Source organism: Triplophysa dalaica, chromosome 1 (genome assembly GCF_015846415.1).
Source record: "Triplophysa dalaica isolate WHDGS20190420 chromosome 1, ASM1584641v1, whole genome shotgun sequence".
NCBI lineage: Eukaryota > Metazoa > Chordata > Actinopteri > Cypriniformes > Nemacheilidae > Triplophysa > Triplophysa dalaica.
The window spans coordinates 19,130,407-19,142,603 of NC_079542.1; the positions used below are offsets into that span (position 1 = coordinate 19,130,407).

General features: G+C 39.8%; 1 protein-coding gene across 1 annotated transcript in view; it reads right to left on the reverse strand.

Annotated features, from left to right (window-relative positions):
• Positions 1 to 2,885: 2,885 nt before the first annotated feature.
• glceb (glucuronic acid epimerase b) overlaps positions 2,886 to 12,197 on the reverse strand; it is a 40,258-nt gene continuing 30,946 nt past the window's right edge. Inside the window, exons 4-5 of the mRNA XM_056754192.1 lie at positions 9,467 to 9,706; positions 2,886 to 6,661 (exon numbers count right to left, since the gene is read on the reverse strand). Coding sequence (XP_056610170.1) covers positions 5,637 to 6,661; positions 9,467 to 9,706 — 1,265 coding nt within the window. The 3' untranslated portion in view covers positions 2,886 to 5,636. The remainder of the gene's footprint in view (positions 6,662 to 9,466; positions 9,707 to 12,197) is intronic.

Genomic DNA, 12,197 nt, shown 5'->3' on the forward strand with positions numbered 1-12,197 from the left:
TTGTCTAATCTACAATAATCGTCCCTCTCAGTTTAATGTTGAATAATAATTATTTCACAATTCATGCCAGACAGTCCTAAACTATGTCAGGAGTAAACTTTCATATGTGGTTTGTTATTTATACTTCTCCCAAACTTTCTGAACTCAGTGAACTTTTATTTTCCTTTAAAATGGAGATGGTGGTCTAGTGGGTTAAACCACTGAACTGGTAATCAAAAAAGGTTGCTGGTTCGATCCCAGCAGCCACCACCAGTGTGTCCTTGAGCAAGACACTTTACTCCACGTTGCTCCAGGGGGATTGTCCCTGTAGTAAGTGAACTGTAAGTCGCTTTGGATAAAAAGCGTCTGCCAAATGACTAAATGTAAATGTAAATGTAAAATGCTTGTAAAACCAAAAGACGCTCAATCACTGATCACATTTTATATTAAGAAATTATTCCTGATAAAATAACATTACTTAAAACGTAGGAATAGATTTTTTTTGGAAAACAAATTACTATGATTTGCTCTTCTTCTGGTGAATTAATCTTTTGTCTGTCTCTGAATTAATTCAACAATGAAGAACACTGACTAGGAGGAGCAGAATAGTGTTAAATGACATGAGGCGAGATATGTTATTGTTCATGTTGCCCTGTAATCTAAAATGAACCTAAATCTGAAATTTCCCTCTTAAGAATTGGGTGTCTTATGAATTATGAGTTAGAAGTCTTTCCTAGATGAGCTTGCATGCTCACTGCAGCACCTCTCATCCTCAGCAGGACTACTCTATTGAGTGCAAACAGACTTGCAGCTTCATTAACTGTTTATCTGTGTGTAGTCTGGGGCAGACATGAGAGAATGTATGTGGGAGTAAGATGCTGTGTGTGTGTCCTCACTGGATGTATAATTAAATAGCAGCAGCACTGATATGGAACACAGATGCAGGCAAACTGAATTGAACAGTGTTGCACAGGGCACAGCCTTTTGCCCCATTGACTGGCACCCGATATGCCAATGTCAACAGCCTCCACCTCTCTCTCTGTAGCACTCTTATCTCTGCTTGACTGATATCTTTGTTGCTCAGGTCAGAAAAATAATACCAGAGGTAAAATACCTCATACATACCTGGTTGTGCCAGATGAGGAAAAGGCTGAACTCTGCATAGCTGAGGTATTAGATCATAAATGGGAAATGACATCGGTGTGTAGAAATCCGTCACAGACACAAAAGGCACAGCACTAACTGTGTCCTTCTACAATGACAAACAAAGAAGACAACTGTTGCATACATCAGGGATGCAAACATGAGGTGAATGTAATGAAGCACTCAGATTTAACCCAAACTGACAGCTTGGTGTTAGTTGAAAATAAAAACAGCAAAAATACATTCTTAACACAGAGGCAAAACAATAAAGGGAAAGTTCACCCAAAAAACAAAATTCTGTCATGAAACACTCACTCTCTTTGGTTATCTCAAGACCTGTATAAATTTCTTTGTTTGGTTGAACACAGAGAAAGATATTTGGATGAATAATTGTAACCAGACAGTTTTTGGACCCCATTGAAGTCATTACAATGGTAGTCAAAAAAGCCCCAGAACTGTTTTAATGTCCTACATTCTTCCAAATATCTTTTGTGTTCAACAGAACAAAAAATATAAAGTATTTTCTAATACTATGGTAATCAAAGGGGTCCAAGAACTGTTAGGTAATACACATTCTTCCAAATTCATCAGAACAAAGAAACAACTCAAAGGTGAGTAAATGATGACAGAACATTTATTTTTGCATGGATTATCCCTTTAAAGATTATTTTCTGTGAAACAAAATTGCCCCACCAAAAATTTGGTAGGGGCAATCGTGGCCTAATGGTTAGAGAGTCGGACTCGTGAGCCGGTTCGATCCTCAGGGTCCGGCAGGTAACGATTGAGGTGCCCTTGAGCAAGTGCCATTACCCCTACTTGCTCAACGGGCGCTGCAGTGATAGCTGCCCACTTCTCTGGGTGTACGTGTGTTCACCACTTGCTGTGCATGTGTTCACTACTCACTGGATGGGTTAAAAGCAGAGGTCACATTTCTGGTATGGGTCACCATACCTGACAAATAGGTCACATTCACTTTAAATTAGATCTAAAACAAAATAAACCTAATTCAAAGAAAACAACAAATTTTAATGTTTCCTACCACACTGGCAAATAATCATACACATAATTTTTATGATTACGAATAATAAAGACTAAATATATAGTGTAATTTGCTTCAATGTGTTTGGATATTTGTCAAGTTTTTTTTAAAGTGTGCAATTTAAGACAAACGCCCTCTGAAAAACATGTTTACAGACAGACCGCAAAATAAATGTCACCTGGCTGTGCTTGGCTAAAAAATGGGGTAATATGATCAGTCAGTCATTAAAATAAGATCTGTGGGTTGCATTCAGCCTCAGTTTACCAGCTACGCGAGCTCAGCTAATGCCACCTAAAATAGCAAACAGACTATAGAGATAGACTGACACATGACAAAAGATCAAGAATAAAGCGTATAATACCAGAACAGACCCGGTGCTGTAGCTATTAATTAAACTAGTGTCTATATGCGTGACCGCGATGGAAAGAACAATACAGGGATTATAGTGAAAGAGGATGTCAGGTATACATTTTTTAAAGGGTGAAGCAGTAGTCCACCAGCCTCAGGCAGTGTAGAGCACTCTGGTCATTTCTACTCAGCTAGTGAGAGAGAGTGAGAGAGTGACCACATGGGAACAAACACAGAACAGCAGGACATCTTAAATTAATCAAACATGGGCTATGCCATAAAAAATATAGTTAAAAATACACCACATTAACTGTGAATAAACAGATGAGTGCTGTTTTATTTATGAAAAAACACGGTACACAAATGTATGTAGAAAAACAAATGCCTTTATTTATACAACTTTAAAAAAGCAATTTAAATCACAAAGACTTTAATAAACATTTGTCCTGCATAAAACGATCGCATGTGCACTTTGTGCTTCCTTTGCGAAGTCTGTACAACCTCTGGGTGTGCAGCGATCCAGTTCAACCATTTATTGCATACGCATGAAACACGCCTTGCATGTCAATTCATAAACCATGAATGTAAAATACAGTAAACAAAAAAAAAGAAGATCACAGAAAAATATCAACCACAACAGTTTCATCATTCAAAACTGCTTTCAGAGGAAGGATTTGCACATTGTCCAGAACACGAAATATGTTTCCATTAAAAAGATGAGAATAAATGAACTAAAACTTACTACCGTTGTGCTTATATGTTGTTAACTCCAAGGAATTCATTCGAATGCAAACGACAAGGTTTGTTGAAACCCATGTCAAAAGGAGGCTGGTTCGAAACAAGGATTCAAAGAACAGATACGCTGTTCCAGCTCTCTCTTTTCCCCTTTAATACATGTTGCACTGAGCGTTAGTTCGACATCAAGAGTTGCACACATTCCCATTGACAGCGGTGATTAATAATATTCTCTGTTTCATTCGCTACACACTCCATATTATAGGAATCTAGACTGAACAAAAAAATAAAACCCTATCAAAAAGGCATTTCTTCAGAGGAAGGCATATATACTGTAGCACTCCTACAACAATCCTCAAACCCGACTTTCCAAACTTAAAAGAAAAAAGAACGACATGCTTTATGGTCTTTCATTTTTAATAATAAACAAACAAAAGTTTCAGATAAAAACAAATGTGAAGACTTTGGTATAAATAAAAAGTGGGCTCACTCATGGTAACACCATTGTCCCTTATAATGCATTTTTATCCACCCATTAATTGACAAGTATGAGATGTGCATAGTATTATTTGTGAGATCAGTGTCTGTAAGACTAGCAACCTGATTTTCATGGGAAAACAAAAGATTTTTCAAGGGAACATGGGTTAACACAGACGTATGCCTCAAGAGAATGAAACGAGCATCTATATGCTGTCTCTGCCAAACAAACATCAACAAACCAGAAGCTTTGATGTCAGACATTTATAAATGTCATATTTTTCTTTACGGTCTGCTTGCCATTTATTTTCTGAACAGAATCTAAAGCCAAATGCCCACGTTGGAATGGGAACATCTGTTTGAGAGGATTCTGAGCAGCAGGTTGCCAGATAATGGGATAATATCTCCAAACCAGTTTTTGGGGTCAGGTGAGATTAGGATAAACAGACTTTAGACAGGTGGAGGTTTAACTCCTGAGGTCCAGAGGCTGGATCCTCTGAAACATCAAAACAGCATTACTAAAACATGAGAAAAATGAGAAAAATGTTTTGTCCTCCAGACTTGGACACTTGGCTGCAGTAGTTGGGAAGCCGTTTCAATGAATTCGTTGATGTTGATAGATATTTGTTGAAAACCAGATAGATGGTATTGGTATTAAATAAGGAAATAATTTAGGGGTCATCATAGTTTTATTTTTTAAATCCACGAAAAACTTTTCATTTTTGGAAGATTTAGTTATTTAACAGAAAGTATTCTATATTCCCCTTATTTTGCACTACATAATGCCAATTTGGTGTTTGACTTTAACAAAGCTAAACGTTGCTTTAGAATAGAAACAGTCATAAAAATATACATGAATGGGGGGGGAAGAAATGTAATGGATTTAGCTACAAAAGCACTGGAATCAGCAAAAAAGTTCCTTCATAAACTGTTCATTAAGGTAATAAAGAATACTGAATCGATGTCATAAGTGAAATGCTAATTCCTCACAAGTAGTTCTATAAAGGCATCCTCACCACACACACATGCATGCCACACAATTAAAGTGCACGACCATGAGGTTTGAACATCATACCCAACAATAAAAGAAAAAGTTTCTGCTCAACACCATGCTTTATCAGTCTAGTAGGGTGTCAGAATGTTCATCCTTATAACAAAAAAATCAATTGCTGCAAACACCAATCAAATGCCCTACAGTATAGACTGGGCCACATTAGTGACGGTCCACATATGTGAAACATTGTAGAGACTGGACACTGGACGGTGAATCAGAGTGTGGGTTGAACATGAGGTGTCGTGTGTTCCTCCAAATGTCAACTTGACGGAGGAAACCTACCTGATTTCTGAAACCTAACGATGCTACACTTGTGGACATCTTCAACATTTTCCCTGTAGCTTATATGCATTCCTCTGATCATTAACTAACAACATCTTATCAAATATCTATTGCGGCTAATGTTGATTTCTCTACAATCACTCAACGGTGTATTTCGTCTATCTGGAGATTAATTAGGTTCCAAGCTTTACTTTGCAAGAAGTTTCTGAAAGCTGAATTTGTGCTCGCCTCTTCACAACTGAGGCGTGCCCAAATGTGGCAAATCTCAGCAGACACATTTCTCAAAGAAACCTGCAGATCTTGAGCTTTAAATATTAAACACCAAAGCCCTCCATCCTCATCCAGACATATGCTGCAAGCAGCTGCGTTTGTTTCTAATTAAAACCTCAGCATACACACAAGAAGCACAGCAATTACCGTCTCAAACAGAACATCTGAGGGCTTCCAGACTGTTCGGTCATTTTCCCCTTTGCAGACTGTGGCTAGCAGTCTTACACTTAGCCTCCTCTGGCCCTTGCGGTGGCAGACAGGAAGAGGATTTGAAAGCCTGAAGAGATTGAAAGGGCTCTGTGCTCAGCTTTAGTTGTGCTTGGCCCTCCCTCCTTTCAGGTAGCTTTTCCAGCGCTTGATGAAGTCCCTAAAGATGGGCGAGTTGTCAACAGAACCCAGCAGCTGGAGCTGGTTGATGTGCGTTGTATGGTAGTCCCAGCGAGCCAGGTTGGGCGCGGTGCCCAGCATAAAGTGGCGCAGATCATAGATTGTGCCCGACCCCGTATCGTACAGGGGCAGCATAACCTTGAGGGACTCCATCCCCTTGCTGTACAGCTGGCCGGCATCCCTTCCAAGTTTCTCCCCCGCTGTTTGTGCCAGGTCGTACAGGCCTATGAGGGAATAGATGAACCCATTCAGGACAAAAGAGCTGGGAATTGTGGGATACTCCTCATACCAGTCATATTTACTCATAAAAACAGCTTTCACTCCGTGCTGCTCCGAGGGCAGTTTGAAAGGTCCGGTGGCACGCAACGCAGACTTCAGGTAAGTGTCGTCTTTTGTCATCAGATAGGCGCGCACCAGGGTAGAAATAGCCTGCCCTTGTGCCATAGCAGAATACCAACCAGGCTCCAGAGCATGGAAACCCTCCCCGAGTTTACGCGTTACGATGATGGGCCAACCGCCACGCTCGTCCTGATTGCGCACCAGCCAATCACTGGAGGCAAAAAACGCAGCCATATGTGCACTGGTGGAGATTGTGATATTATCTACTGAGCCGTGGCCGTGTAACACTATCTTTACAACACGGCGAGGCATGGTCTTGGTGGCTTTCACCGCTTTAGTGTTGGACAGCCCAATGCCTTTGCGGAGGTCTGTGAGAAGGTCACGGGTGACCGTGGTCCAAGCAGTCCGAGGGCCGATTCCATAGGTGATGTCACGATCCTTGAAGGAAATGAGCTGAGTTGTAGTGACATAGTGGATAACAAATGGAGGCCCTTTTTCTGTGGTCTCCAAGACAACAGAGATGCTACCATTAGATGTGAACTTCAGGTCGAAAGAGATTATGAAATCTTTTGTGTTGCCAAGAGAAAGTGAGATTCCCTCAGAGTTTTCTGGAAAGTGAAAGAACAGAAAATGTTATGACAGGTGCAAGATAAGCTCCTCCTCTACTTTCTTTACAGTTACATACGCACATAGAAGCACAAACACGGTCACAAATACACAAACACTAATGATAAATGCCTGTTAGCAGTGATGATAGGGGTTGTTTGAAAGAAACAATTTTTGGTGTGTCACTTTCTCTCTGGGTTAATTAAACTGTCAAGTTTAGGCAGCCTGGCTCAGAGCACGATAACGTGAAAATAATGCATTAGACGATGTGCTAAACTAATTCAGAACTTGCAGTGAGCAGATCCAGTTTTCCAACTCTCAACCAAAACAATTTCTCTATTTTTAACGAAACGCACATTCAACAATTCATCCCACAGTCATCTCTCATTGTTAACATCAAATCTCCCATACCACCAAGCTCTGGGTTGGCTTTTGACGAGAGCAAAAAATGAGCTATGAAAAACCTAAAGTATATGAGTGAGCAAGAAAAAACCCAGAGAGAAAAAGTAATATCAACAGAATTATATAGAGAAAATAGGACAGAGAAGGTATAGGGGACAAAAGCAAATAAAAATAAAGTAAAGACAGGGACTCACATTTTGGCTCAAACCCCCATCACTATTTAATGTACTCATAAATCCATTACTTAAGGCGATGCAGAGACTATAGTGGATTTGTGCTGTCCTGCACCAATTACCCCTGCATCAATAGCGATACGGAGGACGGAGAGCGCGTCCTGCTGGAGCCTTGGACCCAGCGTGCCCTAGCGGACGCCGCTGTAATCAATGCTCTGGGTGATGACACAAATTACTGCCTGCCAGCATAAAAGCCTAGCTAATTGTAATGGCTAGTGATTATCTCAATGCTTAGCAGCAGCAGGGTGTGTCTGAAACCTTAAAAATCCTGCCTTATTATGCAAGATTGTGAGGTACGAAGATACCAAGGCATATGCTATAAATCCAACATTCACATTACAGTTGAGCTCAAAATGATTCATACCCTAGGTAAATATGATCGAAGAAGGCATTGCAAATAAATTTGTATCATTAAGCTTTTGGATCTTTCATTTTTTCATTACAGAATAAGAATTTTAAAGGAGCTATTCTTTTGCTGTTTTTGAAGATTTGGTTATGTTTTTTGGGTGGATTTTCATGTTTCTTGTTTCAAAAAACGCTTTATATTTCACATATTTCAAGTCTATTGTTCAACGCTGTCCCTCTTCTAACAAAATGACTGGATTTGTTCCGGTTTATATAAAGCCTCCTTCCTAAACGCTCTGATTGGTAAAGCTGACCAGGTCTGTCGTGATTGGTTCCCTGCTTAGAGCAGATGTCCAACCCACACCATATCAGCGAGATTCCACTTCTCAGGCTGTTGTGATTGGTTGGTCCCCCTCTCAGTGTACATGTTTTTATAAGCTTTGGCTTTTATCAATAAACCGTAACAATGGCGTCAACTTTAGTTCATCAGTTAAACACATGCGGATCGATCAAAGTGTAACAGAGGTCTGCTAGTGCATGTGCAGACCCCACTCTTTTATAGAGATCGCAATTTATTCCTACTTTGGCTAGGGAAATGACACTGGACCAATTGGGTCAGACCTATTATATTAATTAACACTAATAACAGAAGCATTAGTTTTGCCTTTTAATATTGGACCTAAATTGGATAATAAAACGAGCAGATTGACTAGGAGACATTTGCAAGCAGGACTTCAAAGGACGTTTCATAGAAGTGTTTTAGAGGTATGCGCAGAAACACAAAATATCAGTGTATCCAAGATCCAAACTTGGCCCATTACATGACTCCTAGCAGGGAAAGTCAGGTTTTGTTTTTTTATTTGCTTTTGTAATGCCATTTTTCTGAACAAGATATCCAGGATCTCCAGCAGAGAATTAGTCCCAAAACATTAACCATACAGCAATGTATACTGTATAATTTACACATGGGGTACTTTTTATCCCTGCGTACACCATGCAAGAGTTTGCTGCTAAAAAGCTAATTTTTTTAGTTTGGTCAGACCATAGAACATTTGAAAAGTAAAGAACATTACTGGAATTTCAAACAAGATGGGTATTTTGGTCAGATGAGCCAATTTTTTTAGCTTTTTTTCCAGCAGCAAACACTCAAGATTGGTTTGGATAAAAAGTACCCGATGAATACTTTGGTGCTCAACTGTACATCCCATCTACTGTGATGCCTCCAACTGCTTGATTTTTGCAAAAAGCACAGATATACCTGCAATTCAGTGCTGTGTAAATTATTCTCACCTTGTTTATACAGAAAATAATGACCACATTTGTCTTAACAAATTCCACTAGTTTTGTTTCAAGCTTCCATTAAGACTTGAAGATCATCAGCCGTGACGTAATAGTGACTTAGAAGTTGGACTGAAACTAGTATACTTTTGAGTTACCCATCATACAAAAAATTGGATACACCATTGCCCACTGAAAAGTGTTTGAAGTTAGTGGCTACTTGTCATGGGGAGCAGAGCACTTAGAGAAGCAGAGCAGGATGGTGTTAGAAATGATCATTATTTGAGGAGATACAAAATGTAAGGATGTTACATTCCATTGTTCATGGAATGTGAAGTACTGCAGAAAAAGCACAGAAAATAACAGGATGAGATGAAAGTGATGACAGCGTGTGGATAGGAGAGAAAATTCGAGCGAAATAAAATATGAAAAAATACAGTATGTGAAGAATACATAAAAGTGAGAAGTAAAAGTAAAATCAAAGAATGCGAAAGAAAACGAATGACAGAAAGCCACAGAAGGCACGAAGCTCAATGTCTGTCAGTGTACCTGCAGTAATGAACTGTCGCACTGATGTGGCTCTGGTCTTGTCGTAGACTCTGGTGAGAGAGCAGCCCTTAGGGATGCTCCACGTGCTATACCTGCTGTCTCTCTCCTCCGCTGTGTCATACACCTCCACATGTGGCGGCCTCTCCGTCAGGTTCTTGCTGTAATGGCTCAGGCCAAACTGAGCTATCTGAATGGCATAGAAATACCCTTGAGGGCCCCACTGGGTAGATAAAGGTACTCCTGCAGAAATTGGGGGGAGAAAGGAGTAATATGAAATGAGGAGAGATCAATTTATTTTTAATTTATTGGTAAAGTGTTCACATTTTTTATGTTAAAGAGCCACTGGCAAACTGGTACAAAGGCCCATTTTTATTATCGGGCATTTAATATTGTCCCACTTAAAGGCAAAAAACTAAAAGTACACAAAAAATCTGTCATTATTTGTTTGAACTATTGTCGTTCAAAACCTACATATACACATGACTCTTTTTTCTGAAGAACACAAGGAAAGAAATTTTGAGAAATGTCTCTCTGGTTTTGTGTCCATACAATGGAATCAATGGGTGCCAATATTTTTTAGTTACTAACATTCCTCAAAATATTTTTTTGTCTTCTGTAGAAATTCATACAGGTTTAGAATGACATGAGGGTCGGTAAACAACAGAATTTGTATTTTTGAGTAACTACCACTTCAAAAAATACTTTAAAACCCAAGACATTAACAACTTGTGTTAGAAAGAAACATGATGTGTACACATTAAAAGTAACGCATGAATAACAAAACAAAACAATGTGGGTTGTGTTGTGGCAGGGGATTGCACATACCCAAGTATGAATGTATAGGTTAATGCAATGTAAGTCGGTTTAGATAAAAGTGTCTGCCGAATGCGTAAATGTAAGGACCAAAATAGAGAAATACAACCACTATGCTGTTCTAGATACAAACCAACCCCAGTCCAAACCATTCCTAACAAAAGACCATAGCTAAATGATGGCTTATCCACAGTTGTTGAAATCCACCAAAAGCCGCGTACCAAGATAAGTCACTAACAAGCTACATTTACCTTCTATCACCCAGGCTCTAACAGAGACCTACAAAAGGAGAGTAAAAGCCTTAGTTTGATCCCCTTGAGCAAATATTCTTTACTTAGCACCAGTTAACTTGGTGTCTAAAGTCTGAGGGTGTGCTCATGGCAAAGAAAAAAATGCTACAAGTTTAAGGTCAGTAAGCTTTTCATTTACCCATTCTCTTTGTCTCACTCTGTTAACCACAACTCATCTATTCTACAGCCTGCCATGACAAAAACCAAGCCACAGGCAAAACACAGCGACCACGCTGCTGGTTTATAGCTGGCTTTAAAGAATCTATCCACAAACATAAACAACAAATTCAGGGTTAAACACAGACATAACAAGGCAATAGAAATGACAAACGCACCAATAAGACTGCCTCCCTATTTTCACAGTTCACACACGCACATACACACAAGGCTCTAAGTGGGACCTGTATCAGAAGGCAGATGGGCGTTGTGGAGACGCTCTCTGTCCTAGATTCTATTCAAAGCACTGTGATCTTTGCTGGAGGAGACACCATCCCTCAAAGCAAAGGAGGAGGGAATAGTAGCTCTCATTCCCAGCCACCCTCCGTTCTCATCTCCCTTTCGTTCTCCTTCAGCTGCGGCGTGGAGAATGATGAATCTGTCCGCTGCGTCTGATAACAGGCTCTCTGCTCCAACACACTGCCGCAGGCTCATGTGGGTTATTACCTCTGAGGTTAACATGCTGTTTTTCTCTGTCTGATGGACACGATGAAAATGAGGGGAAGAGAACCTCGAATTAATCTTTGTTTTGTGTGTTTGTGTGAGTTTGTGTGAGTACAACACAGGTGTGAGCCACAGAGACGAACAAATTACTAACTGTTGTTTGCATTTACATAACCTTTAAAAAACGCAATAAGTTGCCAGGCGTTCGATTATATTATGATTATCATCAGCACAGCTGAATGCACGCAGGTCGGATGACCATCACACCAAGCTGTAAGATTCCTGGACACGACACGAGCCTGGTCTTACATATTGCACGTGTGCTTTGAATCAGCACTGTCTTCTGATTCCATGGATACCAGTAGGGAATCAGAGGCAATGCTTCAAACCTCATACGAGTCCCTACAGGCTCCTTCAGCCAACGCGGTCATTAATGCAACAGAGCTTCTTTGTAGCTCACAGAACAGGGAGCAGCTCTACATCAACATGAGTACTGAGTAACAGAGCAAGCTAGAATGGAAACAAAAGAAGGGAGAATAGTACAAACATGCTTTTGTTCTGCCACCAAAAATTAGAATTTTATCGTAATTCATAGACGATCCCCTTTCTCTACCTACCACAAAGGATTATGGTATAAATGTGCTTCTTTTGAGGTGGCATGAAAAACTGGGCTCCTGAATGCCCACGCTGAAATGTGCTAATAGAACGAGATCTAAAAACCACTCGTGTCTTAAAGCTTCTGCCAGAAATAAGTAGAAAGCAGTTTAATCCCAAATGCCAATCAGTACCTCCGCGGTGAAGGAAATCTGTGCCACAATTCTGGATTTATTTCTATTGACTCTCATGTGTATTGGATTTTGTGTATGCTTGCTATTTGTTATCTTAATTCACACATAAATAATCAGATTTGTTTAATGTCCTTCGAATGGATTTGATCTTTTATATATATTATTTCATGTTTGGTATTT